Genomic DNA, 17,499 nt, shown 5'->3' on the forward strand with positions numbered 1-17,499 from the left:
TCAAGGAGGCAGGAAGTTTCATTTAGGTGTTCATTAACAGTCGCAACACATAACGCATAATTATACAAGTGTATTGCTTCAACACAGAAACGGGTACGATAGCTTTGAAAAAAAAAAAAAAAGGCAAAGTAGAAGCATAGACGCATATTTATGGAGGTCATGACGGCGGCGTGAGCTCGACTTTGACCTTTTGGCTCTGGAGAAAACAACATGAACGTGTGCTGAACGGAGTCCCACTTAGATCAGCGTTGCTTCAGTGGCGAGAACTAATTACACATCTGATGCATCGAGGGTCAAAGTCTTTATGCAATCAAACAGAATGCAGTGAGAAAGCCCGCGCCACCCTCACACATGATTATACAGTACAGGATGCATTTATTTGTGTGATAATTACTGGGTGGTACCGCCGGGTGAGGGGCAGTCACAGGAATTATTCACAGTTAAGCAGGAACAAAAGCAGGAACTTCTGGATGAGTCCAGAGTTCAGTTGTTTGCCGATTGAAGCAACAGATGATGTCCTGCACTGGGGATTCTTACCAACCCCAATAGTCACCATTGATTTGTCTGTTAACCATAATTACTTAATCCAGTGGGTCTAAGAGCCTAAACTTAACCAAAGATTAACCATTAAGGTATTTTTGAACAGCCACATGTACGTGAACAGCTGTATGCAAACGCTTAAAAGGAAAATGCCTGTTTTGCAGCTCTCAGCGTAAATACATAGAAAATACAAAGAAACAAAAAGGAAAAGAAAGATAAAAAGTAGAACAGATAAGCAACAGAGATCACGTTCTTGGTAAATAAAAGGAGGTGATAGAGGAGAAAAAGCTCACATCCGTTGATGATTTATCAGATGTGAATCAGATGTGGTTTGTAGGTTTACGTAAGAGACACAAAGTAGTGAAGGAACAAAACCAACATGGATGTGAATGTAGTACAGATGGTTCGCTTACTTTTTATTAATTTAGTCAATGTAACCTTTATTGCCTGGGATAATAAAGGTTAACTCGGCAGAGTTCCTGTGCATCCCTACTGAATATATAGATAGGAGACGGTGCAGCGCTCACCTGGGTTTCACTGTAGGCCCCATCTTCAAAGTCAAAACGTTGTTTACCTGCACTGAGCTCAGCTTATTATTATGTAAGCAGGTCAGTCCTCGTTTGTGGAGAATAAAAAGAAGACAAAATGGTTTACAGTTGTATCTTGAAGTCATATTTGGCAGACGGATCTGGTCTTTCAGCATCCGAGTGAAGCTTGAACTGAAGCTACAGTACAGCAGGCTTGTGTTATGGAATTGAACTGCGATTCTTTACGCTTTCCGGAAAAGGAATGAAAGGAGGGTTCCAAAAACCTGATTCCAGCATATTCTTCCATGCTGACTGAGAAGAGGGGGAGAGAGGGGAAACAGAGCACTGCAGATTGTGCAAATGAAGTTGATGCTCATCGACTGGTCAGAAATGTGCTCGATGCTCAGTGTCCCGAGGACGTTTTAAACTAGATTGTGAAGCCGTGTTTAAAGTGTTGGGATTAAACGTCGGCTGTAATGTCGGGTTTTATGATGCCATTAAAAACAGCCCCTTTTCACGGGGTTTGGTTACTAATTTGCTCTGGATAAAATTAGAAGAAGCGCTCAGTCACATGATCATCCATTATTCAGTTTATATACCTTTTAATGGTGGGTGTATTTCGCTGCACAGACCAATGCAAGCTGCCTGTGAAAAGGATCAAGAGTAAAAGAATGTGTCTACTGACGGATCCCGCCTGTCCTGGGAAGTCGGAATTTTAAGCAGCACAGCAATTGAGGACACAGTTATGGGAGGGATTAAACTATTCCTGAGGTCAGTGTCATTAAAGAGCCAACGCTGAAAAGCTAATCAACCCCACCATTAGTCCTTAACTATGCCCAATTAAACGCCTAATAACCACGTACGACTCAGCTCGCATTTACAATAGAATTAAATTACAGCTCTGAACGGTGGTACTTCTAAATCAGAGCGTCCTAATTCTGTTTCCTTTTGTGGCTATTGTTGGGTTCACAGCAAAGGCCTCCATCAAATTCACTGAAGCTTACTTTTTAAGGTTTAACGGCAGAAACTGCATCTTGTTGTGATTTGTTTTCATTCATTTGGAAACACATTAGACCTCTTGTGAGGCAAGTTAATAGGTATCATATCTATACATGTTCGTTAGTTCTCATCTTATTAGTAATTGCATGTTGGTACAAACACAGCCCCCACAGTATAGACCAGTTAGTTTAGCTCTCAACAAAAGTATTAACAGAATTTCACATTACTTACTTATAAGTAAGTACAAGTACAAGTACAAGTAAGTATAACCACATAAGTTAATCATTCTTACAGTGAGCGTCCCCTTTTTGCTACATTTGGATAAACCTGTGGCTGATGACGGGGTGTCTGTGTGTGTGTGTGTGTGTGTGTGTGTTGGCGTCTCCCCCTAAATTGCCTGGCTTTTTTATTTTTGAACACTTTCTATTCAGCATTTCATCAGAAAATGAACCTAATCTGGTTGATAAAAACCCCAGTTTGCTAACGTTTGCTGGCTCCGCATGACACACGCAGTTCTTTTTCCTTTTTTTTTCCGAGAGGTGAAACTAATCGATTAAGGCGATCAAATTAACAGTAACATACATCCCACTCAATTCCCTGTATTGCTGAGACGGGCTAGAACATTTTCATAATTGCACAGGACCGCCTGCTGTTGTCTAAGACGTGCCCTCTAGATAATGCAGAAGGATTACACTAATGCAGTTAGAACCTACAGGGTTTTCATCAAACCCGACACACACACACACACACACACACACACACACATCTGCAGAAGGGAGAAAAATTTCCAACTCCGACTCAAGAGGTTCAAACCACAATCAATACTGTGACCTATAATCAGAGGAACGACACCCTAAAAGAAACCACTCGGTTCAAAGGTAGAAGACTATACTTTTGGAACATGAACTCGTCTCCCGAGATGATGGCAAACCCTGAGGGGGGTGTGTGGCTGCGGTGAATATTTGGTGTAGCTCGAGAATTTACTGTATGCAAAATCCAAATATTCACTGCGAGCAACCCGAAACACATTTCAGCTGCATTCCAACTAATGGTATCTATTCCCCTTTAGAAGCCAATATGCAAATAGCCGGGGCGCTATAGACGCCGCTCATCGTGAGAGACGCAGAATCTGGATCTGTGAATTTTGTGTCTCCTTTCACCGTGGCTTTGCAACGAGTTTATAGGTTGGCGCGGCAACAGAAAAGCACAAGGATGACAAGACACCTCAAAGTGCTAATCAAAATCAGTCCTGTTTTTTTTCGTTAGCGCTGCCGAGTAGGGGCCTGGTGTGCGAAATGATGCAGCACACAGCAGCACTGGCCCTCCTCAGAGGACCAGGACAACTTTTGCAACATGTCAACCTCCATTTCGCTCCCATTATTAACACTACAGCGGCGTTCGCCTGGAGTTCCCTTGCGGCCTCATTTCCTCTCATAGCATTGTGGGAACTGCCCAAGTTCACAATGTACACAACGCTTATTTATCTTTCATCCTCAGGAATTGCTGGAACCCCGGTGGTCTTCAACGTGAACGGAGACGCTCCTGGACGCTATGAAATCTACCAATACCAGATCACAAACAACACCACGGAATACAAGATCATCGGCAACTGGACGGATCAGCTCCACTTAGACGTATGGATGTTTTAAACGTTACAGAAAATGTTTTTGAAAAGATTTATTGTTGGAAAAGTCGAGCATGCAGAGTGCCAGATGTGAGGGCTGTAGTTCATGCTTGATTCCTGCTCCAAAAGAAGAACCAGGCATCCAATGCTTGGTTGTTACAGGTAGAGCTTCATCTATTCACTTACTCGTCACTTATCACTGCTACCACAGATAATGATGAATGCAGCAAGCTTACGCCGGCTTTTATAGGGCAACGGTCAGCGGAATACCATTAATAATAAATGCACTTCTTCCTGGTTGTCATTCAAATTCATATGCATGGAGGCAAACAAATGCTTTGGGTCAACACAGAGCGTTCTCCCACTCCGCTAAAAGTAGGTCTCCAATGAAGTAAAAAGCCTTTTTGTTGTTGTTTTGGCTTTAACCTTATTTTGACATTTGCCACCATTACATGGTTACATTAATACACTAGTTCCTTGTTTGCTGTAGAAACACATGCATGAATCACAAAACTGTCATTTTACATGTGCTTAGTGTCCAAATTAAATTTGTTTTAAATTCCAAACTTTTTGAGGTACAAAGTGTACTCATCCTATTGTTGTTATGCCTCATTTAAGCACGAGCCCCTGGGCCTTTGTTTCTGTTGATGCACAAACTGTAGTTATGGTTTAACATCACTGCGGACATCAAGGGCCTGAGTTTCTGCTGCATATTGATCACCTTCACCTGCACAGCAACATCACCCACATGGCAACATCACGTGCGTGGCAGAGATGCCCAAGGAAGATCAAAAATGACGTATTGACATATCTTTTGAGACACAAATCCTCTAAATCATCCAGATGTTTCCGTGAATAATTGAATATTCCAAATCCCTTTCTTCATACTGGAGCAACCTGCTTCATAATAAAATATAAATGTCAGTGAAACAGCACAGGCACACAATGCTTGGTGCAATGAGACTGCAGTACCGACCATACTCTACTGACCTTGGGTCCTCCAGTCAGTGCAACATTCCTTGTGGAAGTTATTCAGTTGTAAAGTTCAACACACACATAGTGTGTGTGTGTGTGTGTATGTGTGTGTGTGTGTGTGTACTAATCCAACAAAGTGTTAATTGAAACGTGTCATGCATTATGCATTATGTAGTAGTGAAACACGATTGTGAGCCGGTCAAAAAGAGATAACACTGACTTACTTACTTAATTACATGGTATTCATGCACCTTGTTCGCGTTCCAGAATTGCGAATACATGAGTTAAAGATTATTGGTACGGTGATGTGGAATAAACGGCTCCCTTCTCTCTACTCTTCCCCTCCAGACCGATGAGATGCAGTGGCCCGGTGCGACGCAGGAAGTGCCCTCCTCCATATGCAGCCAGCCCTGCCGGCCCGGGCAGCGCAAGAAGACGGTGAAGGGGATCCCGTGCTGCTGGCACTGTGAGAACTGCGATGGTTACCAGTACCAGGCGGACACGTACACCTGCAAGATGTGCCGCTTTGATTTGCGGCCGAACGCCAACAACACCGGCTGCGACCCCATCCCCATCGTCAAACTGGAGTGGAGCTCCCCGTGGGCGGTGATCCCGGTGCTCATCGCCGTGCTGGGCATCATGGCCACCCTGTTTGTGGTGGGCAGCTTCGTGCGCTACAACGACACGCCCATCGTGAAGGCGTCGGGACGAGAGCTGAGCTACGTGCTGCTGACGGGCATCTTTCTGTGCTACGCCACGACGTTCCTCATGATCTCCACCCCCGACGTGGTGATCTGCTCCCTGCGGAGGATTTTCCTGGGCCTCGGCATGAGTATAAGCTACGCAGCGCTGCTCACCAAGACGAATCGCATCTACAGGATTTTTGAGCAGGGCAAGATGTCGGTCAGCGCCCCTCGGTTCATCTCCCCGGCCTCCCAGTTGGTCATCACGTTCAGCCTGATATCGGTGCAGCTCCTTGGCGTGTGCATCTGGTTCGGCGTGGACCCGTCGCAAGCCATCATCGACTACGAGGACCAGCGCACGGCCAACCCCAAAATGGCCCGTGGCGTTCTGAAGTGCGACATATCGGACCTCTCCCTCATCTGCCTCCTGGGTTTCAGCATGCTGCTGATGGTCACCTGCACCGTTTACGCCATCAAGACCAGGGGGGTCCCCGAGACGTTCAACGAGGCAAAGCCCATCGGCTTCACCATGTACACCACTTGCATTGTGTGGCTCGCATTCATCCCAATCTTCTTCGGGACCTCGCAATCGGCAGAAAAGGTGATTATTTGGAATGTGGTGGAGGTTTGGCCTCATTTTACAAACGACATCTATTGAATTCGTACAGACGCCAGTGCGGTCACTTATCTTTCATCAATTGGAACACGCCGCCAGCAGGTCAATTTAATCCACTTGTGCGCGTTGGTCGTCGGTTTTTCCCATTTAGAGTTCTTTTATATTTCCAATGTGCCTCATTGAGAGCAAAATGGCCACTCAAATTAGGTTTGCGGTCCAGCGTCGGCCTGAGGGGCTTTGTGCGCCGTCGTGGGGATTACAAGTTTTTTAGAGCCGCCTCGAGGATAATTCATTCACCTCAGGTTTGCTCGGATGCGTTTTCTTTGATTGCAGTTGTGTGCGCGTTGGGAGTCAGCTTTGCCAGGTGGGAATACCGAGGAGTCACTGAGTCACAGAGACGTGACACCGGTTTGGGAAGTGGCATTGAGAAAGGAGCCGGAGGAAAAGTCAAACTGAGGCCTGCGAGTGGGAATTCTACGGGTTGGCCCTGCATAATAAACTTAAAATAGAATCGTTCATGCTGCGGACGAGTTAAAAGAGTTTGTCAGAAGGCAACAAAGTAAAAAAGAGAAAAGGTGCACGTGGACATTTTGATCTGGTAAAGACATTCTTCTCAGTTTGAAGGAGAACATTAAAAATTAGACTACAAAACATCAAGGTCTTACAAATGATTGTTTTGTACTAAATGTACAGCAGCCCAACAACAACCTTTGATAAAACCAACGCTAATTATAATTGGAAAGTGTCATTAAGAACCGTCACTTACTTGCAGTATCAGCCTGCCAAGTAACAAGAAGAAAATGTAATCACAGAGGATGATACAAGATGGGAGTTGTGTTTTTAAGTTTCCTCTTCACTCGGTGAATATGGTGAAATATTGAACGCGACCCAGCAACTCAAAACTCAGCATTAACGAAGACACATAATTTATTTGGAATGAGCTTGTGGCAGAATCCATTAGACCCTCTGAGCCTGCTGTGTTGTCTGTAGATGTGGCAGAGGCCCTTCAGCATCAACAGGCTGTGAGGCACACAGTTTTCCCCACATCGCAGCCAACAAAAGCTAATCAACAAAAAAAAAAGGCAGCAGAACACAAAAAAACGCTCGGCCTCACGCGTAGCTCCACCGTTGAAGAACAGGTGGACAAACTGAGCAGAGAAATCCTGTACTGTCCAACGACTTTGACGTCCAGTCCAATGGGCGCTAAAACAAATCAAAGACTCGTCACAGAGGAGGACATTCTTATTAACCTGCAGAGCAGCGTGAGACAGTACAATCGGTAAAAGAACACTAACACTCAAACGGTTACAAGAAATACCTCAGGATCATACAAGGACCTGCAAACTTTCATTAGATGGCATGTAGCCTATTTATAATTTTGTACGGCATTCTTAAAACACAACTCACGACTAATAACACACAACCTTGCAATAAAACGGGTTTGCCTTTATTTGTTTATATTGAGAAAACTAAAGTCCAAATATTTGGAATTGTGTTCCGTTTGCGTGTTTCCGTGGTGACATTTGGGGACAGCTATCAGGACAAGGGATTTGATGCTTGGTGACGTAAAAGGAGCAATCCTGCGTCGGAGAAGCTTCATAATGGCTGAGCCCTGTGAGGGTTCCGTCCCCCCCGCTGCACCGATGGAGCGGATTGGCAATCATACCGGCGTGTCGGAGAAAATTTATGTCACCAGGGCCGATGGAAGTGGACAGGGGTCTCGGCTCTCCTCACAGAGTGACTCCACTCTGCTCTCCAGAGGGGCAGCAATATTGTTCCGAACCCACCACAGGCCACGTGTAATCTTCTCAGGAGATTACAACCACCCCCCCACACACCTAGAACGCACCCTCCCTAGGAGGACTGCTAGCACTGCAGTATGATGGAAGAAAATGCCCAATGCATCACTTCCATTTAGCACGGACAGCTTTCTTTTCGCAACTGACATGGCTTTATGGAACCTCATTAAATTCACATATATGTATCATCATCAGTGGGCAACAAATCATGCTACTTATTCTATATTGTACATCTTTTGCTTTCCTCCTAAACCTGAGTGTCCTTATAAGGTGAAGAAAACAAACTAATGACTACCTAACAGACACTCCAGATGGATGTGCGGTTTGATAAAAATAAACAAATAATGGCCAGCATCTTGAAATGTGAGGATAAATGTTGTACAAGCTCATACACAAACACATTAAGTCATGACCCCACACTGGTGACGCGCTGGTGGTTGGACCCCCTGCGGGCTTTTCTCATGCCAAAAGACTCCGTCATTTGTGATGTGTGCAAATGCAATGTCAGACCGAACCTCAGGCACATCTCTCTGAAGGATGTCTGCCAGCTGCGTTCACACTGTACACTCCTCGCCTCGTGTTCATCAACTTCACAGGACGCCCCACCATCGTATCACGGGGGTGTGGGGGCCAGTCAACGACTGAGCGAGACAATGAAGGGATTACGTTGAGGATTTTTGTACCGTTCGCTTTTAATCGAGAAGTGAATGTGTCAATATCAAATCTGCTGACTCGTCACTTTACCAACGTCAACACGCCAGAGACGGGCCTGTGTCTGAGCTCCAGGCTGATTATCATATCATATGTAGGATGTTGCTCCTTGCCGGTTGCCTGCAGCCTTGGATCTTCTACCCAGCTGAGAGCTGCAGCTGTGACTGGCTTCAGAAAACACACAATTCTTAACGCTGTTGTGTAAAATCATCTATACGCAGACTGCTCAGACACCTATCGGGAGGGCACTTCTATTAGTTATGTATCATAAATAAGCAAACACGTCAATGAAAGCAGGGTGATGAACCCAGCGTCTGAAATAAAGAAATATGAATCAAAGGCCCTCTGATTCTCCTCCATGCAAAGCTGTGATTTACATGAAAATGTTACCACCTACTATTCATATATTACTTGTGTGAGTCGGTGATTGTCCTTATGGCAATATTAAAGTATCCTGAAAGCAATACATCCCTGGCCATCACACGGCCCACAAACCATTATTCTTCCTGCAGCTTTATTAGAAAATTGTCTCTCCGAATAAAAGATGTGAATTAGATTTTCCTTGATGGACTTATTCGAGCCGCGGCGGCCCTCCAGAGAGACTCAACTCAATATTCTGGCACCAGTCGCCGGGGCCTCAGCGAATGAATGTGTCTGCTTGTGTCTCTTCCATGATTACAGATGTACATCCAGACCACGACCCTGACCATCTCCGTGAGCCTCAGCGCGTCGGTCTCCCTGGGAATGCTCTACATGCCCAAGGTGTACGTGGTTCTGTTCCACCCGGAGCAGAACGTTCCAAAGCGAAAGCGCAGCCTGAAGGCGGTGGTCACCGCGGCCACCATGTCCAACAAGTTCAACCCAAAAGGCGGCCTGAGGCCCAACGGGGAGGCCAAGTCTGAACTGTGTGAAAGCCTCGAAACGCAAGGTTGGTATGGCGCCTGAGGGGGCGAAAGGAGGAACAAAGAAATAAATGTCATCAAGGAGCGGGAGCAGATTTTATGCTGACTCACGGAAAAAGTAGTAAAAGAGTGACTTGAAAATAACTTCTTATAAGTGATGCAAGTGTTTAGCAGTTCTTTACTTTAGCAGTTCAGGAGATGAGCATTTCTTATGAGCATGCAAGAGAGGAGCGTCGCCATGTAAATGTGATTGGTATTATACATCATACTTTCTGGTGTAATCGTGTGCATAGTAGGGCTGACCTCGACCAAAGCTCGTAGACCAACACTGAAAACATGAATTTGTCAATTAGTTTTTCAATTTAGTATCTCTGTTTTCCAGTGATGAGCTCATAGGTCTCCTGTAAATAAGACATGAGGAAAATGAATGATCGCCCAAACAATTCTGAGCAAACTAAGAGCAAAACGACCAGTTGACTTATCGACTAAGCCCCATGGCCGCCCACGGTATATGACGAAGGAAGTGACTTTACTGTTCCACCCGGGTAAATCCATGTATTTGGATCTGCAGCTGCATAACCTAGTACCATTCTCCGAAACTCATACCACACTGGATTTTTGAATCAGGAGGTGCAACAGTGTGCTCACACGATTCTGATCTTTCAAACGGAACTAAGGGGACGAGTCGCTCAGTTTTGGGGGGAAAAAGGCCATTTCAATCACCAGGATACGCTGGTGTGAGCCTGCGGTCCCTGTGTGGGGGGCATTGTTACATCCAATCAAGCAACAGCACATGCTCTGATTACTGAAGTCCTGATTCTACACTCCATCAGGCTGAACAGTGTAGAAGGAAGTGTAATAGACAAAAGGCCTGAGCCCACACTTGAATGAATGCCTTTTTTTTCCCAACCTCAGAATAGAGTCGTTATGCCTCATCCGATTATAGAGCCCATTTAAAGGTGCGGATCTCGCCCTCTGATATGAACTGTGAATCTAACAACTGCTCTTTTTGCTTATGCGTCAGACTGTTTTGAGGGAGGGGAGCCTTGTGGGGGACTTTAGCCTCTCAGGTAACCTGATCAGACAATGACTTTGCCCTTTTCCTTTTCTTATTTTATCTGTGACCACTTTGTTCCGTGTTACTTTCTGCTAATGTTCAGCACAACACCCCTGCCTGCCTATTCTACGCACAAAGTATCTAAAACCCAGCATCATGAATGTCACGAGGCCGTAATCACACCCCAGCAAATGCACCCTTAACCAACACACATTAACCTGGGGAGGCAATATTGGCTGACCCCGGTTCTGTGAAATGGCAAATCAGCGAGGTGAGGTCTGTTAATGTGGGCAGATGACACCACTCCGTCTGAGTGAAGGAGACAAGCGATAGCCATGTGTCGCCAGAAATTTGTCCCCCCCCCCCCTGTTGATAAAAGAAGGAATTTGCGGTAACGGGAAAACAACAATACGCGGCGACGGGAAAAGACTGATGGGTCTGCCAGCTCCAATTCTTTCTGGGCCATCTATTCTTTATCTTGGCCTTGCAGCACATAAATATTCAAATAAGGTCCATTTATCACTGCTTCTCTTGGAAGAGATGCTTTGGGTGAAATGGCGGGAGAGTACCCCCCCCATACTCGCCCCTCCTCCATTCACCCAACGTTGCACGGGCAAATATAGGTAAACATTTACCATCACGTCTCTCGTCTGCAGCACTTTTTGGCCCGACTCGGGCTCTGATTGGATCCATCCCCTCTGACATATTCAATCAGCCTGAGCTTCTGTGGACAGATTGGCGGATTGGCACTGTGATTACCACCACGCCGAGCATGCTCGCTGACGACAGTCTTATTCAAATGAATGAAGAAATGGCACAGCAGTGGAAAGGCACACACACACACACAAAGTGACGGTGTTGCTACGTTCACTGTGTTCTGCCCTCTGGTCATCGGTCTTATGCGTTTTCACAGCTGATCAGATTCTGTAAAACAGGAATGTTAAAGACCAATGAGCACCGCTGTCAAACATGATGAAAAGGCTCACGTCAGGTCCCATATTGTCCAATAGGCTTTAGGGTTCTAAACGTTACCGTCATTCACGGACTGCTGCATGCCTTGCTTGGTGCACAAAGACTCCTTGGGTATTTGCATGAGTTAAATGATGCATTTTTGGGCCAACTACGTCTGTAGCTGTGAGGATACATTATAAAAGTGGGTTCCCTAATTTCATTAACTGTAGCAGCTGACAATGAGATGAGCACGTGAGTCGTACTCCATCTGCATCACGGTCTCAACAAACACCTCACGTGACATGACTGCAATGATAGCTTGTCCAATAACCGATAGTTCAATTTCAACCAAGCATCTATTTTTGGGCTAAAACATTGGATTGCTTTATTTTTCATTAACAAGTAACTATTCTGATTACTCATTCATCGTTTCAGGCCTTTTTGCCCCAAAACAAATCCTAAATATTCAAGATTCAGGCTTCTTAAATGGGAAGATTTATTTGAACTATTATTTTGTATGGTTGTAAGAGTTTGCTCTAAATCAGTCCAGTTGGAACACAATTCTCTTTTCCAGTTTTGTTTCAATGCATCACCGCTGTAAACGCAGCCTTCCCATTAGAAATTCCCTGCTATTACAATCTGTTCCACTCATTTGAGGAAGCGATCCGTGAATAGAGCGTTCCATCAATCTGGACGCCAACACTGACAGTTTACCGCCGCACGGCTTTGTGAACGTCACCCACTGTGTTTTTAACCCTCTCCTCCCTCCTCCGCTTTCAGGGCTGGCTTCCAAGCAGACATACATAAGCTACAGTAACCACGCCACCTAAGCCAGGGACCAACAGAGGAAGCCGAGCCGGGTCGAGTCTGAGGAGTAATCACCTGATTCTGGGGAATGCTGCGGGAAAGGCTGGAGGACTTGATTGCTACAGAAGGACTGAGAGGGGGAGGGAGTGTTGGGGGGGGTTGTTGGAAAGAAAAGAATTTGTCAATCAGAATGGAGGTCATATTTTTCTAGAGAATCAGGTAAAGGCTTGAATGGAAAGTTCATGACAAATGTGTAGTAGTTGCAGGAGGGGGATGGAAAAATAGGTTATTTTCCCTCCCCCCCCTTAAGGGCGAAGGTGTGAGCGCTGAGAAGTGACGTCTCCAGATGCAGGCTGAGTGAACCGTTTTCCTTCTGAAGTGTAAAACACAGAGTTTCAGTTCTGATCTGAGGCAGAATCTTTGTGTCTCATTTCTATATATAAAAAATAGAAGGGGGGGGGGGGGGGGGGTTCTAGCTCAAGTCCAATGCAGTCCAGAACATGAAACGGTATAAATAAAGTAATTATTATTTTTGGTTACTGATATTGTTGGGCATGGATGCTGCAGTTCTCTAACTGTACATGCCTTACTACAGCACATCCAGCATCCCTCCATGAACCAACCAGATGTGAAACACCTGGAAAATAAAAGCAGTGGGTCATCCAATTGGTTTGTTTGTTTGTATTTTTGGGATAAATGTTTCAAGAAAATGATGATGATGCCATCATCTTGGCAAACCTAATGTACAGTCCCAGAGCATGCTTGTGGGAGCATCACGTGTACTGTGCTGTGTTGTCAACGTCTTTTGGAATGCAACATTCGTCATGGTCGCCACTCACGGTGGAGGCCGTTAGCCGCCGGGTTAGCCTCTGCTGGCCAAAGAGTCACTTCAAAAAGACAAGCAGGAGGCGGATGGAAAGGCACACTGCCGTAGGATACCTTCGTGGTTTACTCCGCGCTCCTTTTAAAGTCCACCCGGACATGAAGACGTGTTGATGCATACTTCAAACATCCCACGTTCACTGGCCTTTATTCATCATGCGCTTCTCGAAGCCTTTGCCAATTCAAGCAGTTGAAAGATTGTGAGGATTTGTATTTCATATTTGTTCAACTTTTTGTAGACGTCTCGACATATAAACACATTTGTATTAAGCATTCCCGCCAATAAATTACAGAAACTCATATTTCCGTGTTATCCTGTTTTAACTATATTGGTGTTTTTCAATGTTTCAAGGTATACGGTATAAATTGTTTTACAGCGTTCGAGCTAGAATAACTATATTATGTCACTTAAAGAAAAAAAAACCACACACATCAGTGTGGTGTCGTTCCAAATATATACAGTACAGTACGATGGGTTGCCTAGGCCAGTATTACATGGGGACCTCTTACGATCACTGATAGATGCAAAGGATTGTATTCCCTTTCTGGGTCATGAATTTCAGGCCCACAGAGGAAATTGCTAATGAGAGATTTAATGGTATTTTGAGGACACAATTAGGCTCATGCATTTACTCAGCATGAAGACCACGCAGACCTTTGAAATGTTCAGAGATCATTAGGTGGATGAAGATTGACCTTCTTACTTTTCACCTTTTGACCATTTTGGGGGTGACACTAGCCCACTTAAATTATCCCCCACAATCCTAAGGAGTCATATTTTGCTGAATGTCAAATTAAAAACATGAAAAGCCGGCAATGAGTGACAGGGTGGCTGATACAGCTCTATGCAGTTTATAGATTGATTCCGTCTTTAAATGACTTTCAAATAAAAATAATTCTGTCCGACACGCATAATATTGAGAAGCTCTCGTTGGAGGGAAAGTGGGGAGGTACAGCTGCTTGGTTGTGGGTCTGGTTTCCATTCTTCACGGTGACCTTTGTGTAGCGTCCGGTACCTTTCCTTTTTTGTTGAAACAGGAGCGGACTCAATGTACTATTCATACAAATTCCATTACTGTCCCAGGTCTGACGTATTTGTCATTAAAAGTGACTCTTTCATTAAATGTTATCCTCAGCAATGCAAAAATATGTATGTTGCATGTCAAAGCTCATAAACAAGTCATGTGAACAATTTGAGAGAAAAGGTGTAATTTCCAGAAGGAAAACTACTGCAGAAAATTCTAAATAACTGATACCTTGGTTTTAATCAATGATTCTCTCAGCTTCAACTAAAGTCTACGGTGTTGCCGCAAATGTTGTTTTCTCATGAAAAACGTAAAAAAGTATTGTTTGTGGGATTGTTTGTGTTTGTGAATATGATCATTTTCTGCTTTTTTGCCACAAACCCCCCTACCTCCCCTTTATTTTTCTAAAACACTTTGTCTGTGTTACAAAAATAGAATATGTAAGTGCTGACTGAAATTAAGTGACAAGTTAATGTACGTTATTAAAATGGATCGATCCTGTCTGCTTTATGTACTGAATTATAAAAAAAAAGAAAGATAAAAAAAGAAATACAGTGCCTGGATATTTATGAATTATCTATAGAAAAAAATTACAATGTGTAAAGCATGTTCATTTTTATACAAGATATTTCTAATAAAAGACTGTTTTGCTAATAAAGCGTGGCCGCATGTTCTTACTAAGCTTCTTTCATTAAATGTTGAATAGAAAACTGATACTTAAACCCTTATAAATACTGTATTCCCCATGTTGACCCCACGAGGAAGATGGTTTATAGGCATAAACGAATGCTCCCATTCACTTCCACATATTGAGACACACAGGTTATTATCTAAACACTACTATGGGATCAGCGTTCGGTATCAGCCGCCAGGGTTTCCCATTTTGTCATTTTTACGGCTGAATCGTACAGCCGGGTGATTCGCCAGAAGGAGAAGCTGTCAGGCAGCTGAAGAGAAAATGGATTTCAACACAGCAGTTAAAAATACAAAAATCGGAAAGTAATATGGGGAAGATCTCAAGGCCACTATTGAGCGTGTCATTACATTGACAGAGGCAAATGTCAAACATGAAAACAAGTCCGATGTGGAGTTTCCACCTAGTAATCAGCGGAGGCGAGACCTTAACCTCGGCTTCACGGTGGATCGATATGGTCAGCAGTACCGGCAGCATAAGCCCGGAACAAATTGAGAAAATATCATAGCATCTGTAAAAGCTGACACATTTCTGAGCGACTTTGAATAGAAATCTGGTAAAACTATCTTTACGTGCATTTACTGCCGGGTTGAAATTGCTACCTAGATAATGAAGGATACGATGCTGTCTCCTCAGTGGCTCTCCTGCCCTGCACAATTAGCAAACACAGCAGTATGTGCAGTCTGTCCTCCACTGTGATCTATACGAGACTTCTCATGAAGGTGAAGCACATTATTCAAGTTCTAATAAAGATTCTTCTTCCTAGACGGCTACAGAACAGTTGTCAGCATCATGGAACAACAGGTCTGTGAGAGGAAAAGTATTTGTTGTTTTGAGTCCTCCACACTAATATGCCCTCAAGATGAATGAACAAAACAACGGTGTAAGAAGGGGGTCCTTCATCTGCGGATGGTTGGTTTCTGTTTATGAATTGTGTATATTGCAGTGTAAATTGAGATCAGAGAAAAATAATAAAGGAGCAAAAAAAGTAATAAATAAAGGCCTCATCATTATGTGGAGTACTTCATGTATTACTGACAAGCTCTCAGCCAAAGGTATTGATCGGGTGGAGGCTGTGACAACATGGCGGCTGCTGACTCGCACGGCAGACAGGTGCCCCTTGTTGTTTTCGTACGCTGCAGCTGGCGGGAAATGAGGATTCCAACTTGTTTGTCAGGTTCCCCTTGAACACTTCCTTTCCGAATCAGAACCGTTTAATTGGGCCATGTTAACACGTTGGCACGTTGTCGCATGCTCTCGTGGCTCGTCTCGTGGCACGTTGAGAGACTCTGAATAGGACCTTTCTTTTCTTATTTTTATGCCTAGATCCTCAGCCCTGGATGACCTACTCTCCGTATCATCTCCTAAAAATTACCAAGAGAAGAGAACATCTATTGAATGTTTCCCCATTAGATGTAATATCTCCATGTCAACATTCCCATTGTGCAAATGGAGAAGTACTGTTCCCTGGATCCTTTAGGGAATATACGCTGAAAATAAAAACGTTTTCGCCCCATTTGAAATATTACTTTAATATTTCCACTTGGCTGCTCTAACTAGCAAGTGGGTACTTCATTTGTTCCCCTGGAGAAAAGCATTCAAATGTGGCGGAGGTCGTCTGTCTTTCTGGGTGTGGTGGAGATGCAGCCATGGCACTAACCCTGCTGGGGAGTGTGGATTCAGTTGGACCCTCCCAGCGTTGTGGTGCTACACAATGTGCTGAACAACAAGTCAACAAATACTAGTTGCGTGTCATGTATCTGATCAGCGTGCACGTGTCTCACTGTGCTGCCAGCATCAAGATGAAATGATAAAAGGGGTCAGCTGGAAGTACCTGTTTGCTATGTAAGGTTGTGTTTTCTAAATATATAGATGCATCATATGTGTATTTGAAGAATGTATATCAATTGATTATGTAATTACAAATTAAGAAATGAACTACTCTTTAATATAGTCATTTTCATTTGTTGCATTGCATTGAACATTTTAAGATGCCTCCATCACATTGAACCTATTCTACCCATATGTCCAGGAAGGACAAATAAACCTGAGATAAATACTGGGGGGATTTTCTGGGTAGCTCAATAAATCACAAAGACAACCTTTTCACCCTGGGTGCCCACACTTTTCCGAAATGTAGCACTTAGCTTTAGCAAGATTTTAGATAATCCAGCTCCAGCTTCTTCTGATGGGAAGTGTGTTCTTACTCCAGTAAGGACAACAATTATCTTCAGGGAGTGTTATCTTTAATGCTCTTAAAACAAATACATGTGTCGGATTTGACGCACAGGACGACCTGCACCGAAGCGGAGTTAACAAAAAGAGAAAGTTTTACAACCTGTTATACCTGTCTCCATCCATGCAGAGTTGGTCATGTTGGAACAGTGGATGAGTAGTATTTGGTTTCTTTGGAGTTTGATCAGCCGACCAAGTCAAATCACTGTGGTCTGTGTGGCGTCTGAGTGAGCCGCATTGTGTTTTGTAAATTAATAAATTCTATTTAGTTGTAGAAATTCTTGTTGATTTGGTTCATTTTCTATGGATTTGGATGCGGGTCACATATAATTGAAGAAAGTTGCCATACCCAGGGGGCATTTTTTGATCACTAATGATCGGAGCGGAACTGAGTATTGGACTAATCTCTGGTGGGGACGAGTCCGCCTACAGGTGGGAGTCTGACCATCTGGTGTCGTGGTGCAGCCAGAAC

General features: G+C 44.1%; 1 protein-coding gene across 3 annotated transcripts in view; it reads left to right on the forward strand.

Annotated features, from left to right (window-relative positions):
* LOC120829373 (metabotropic glutamate receptor 4) overlaps positions 1-14,772 on the forward strand; it is a 122,158-nt gene extending 107,386 nt beyond the window's left edge. For 2 of the 3 annotated variants that reach the window (XM_040193409.2, XM_078087150.1), the window contains exons 8-11: positions 3,564-3,700; positions 5,014-5,949; positions 9,156-9,402; positions 12,165-14,772. In XM_040193409.2, coding sequence (XP_040049343.2) covers positions 3,564-3,700; positions 5,014-5,949; positions 9,156-9,402; positions 12,165-12,214 — 1,370 coding nt within the window. In that variant the 3' untranslated portion in view covers positions 12,215-14,772. Of the gene's footprint in view, positions 1-3,563; positions 3,701-5,013; positions 5,950-9,155; positions 9,403-10,400; positions 10,447-12,164 lie in introns of all 3 variants that reach the window. The other variant, XM_078087156.1, reaches the window with a different exon arrangement.
* The last annotated feature ends 2,727 nt before the right edge of the window (positions 14,773-17,499 follow it).

This window comes from Gasterosteus aculeatus, chromosome 2, assembly GCF_964276395.1.
Source record: "Gasterosteus aculeatus chromosome 2, fGasAcu3.hap1.1, whole genome shotgun sequence".
NCBI classification, from domain to species: Eukaryota; Metazoa; Chordata; class Actinopteri; order Perciformes; family Gasterosteidae; genus Gasterosteus; species Gasterosteus aculeatus.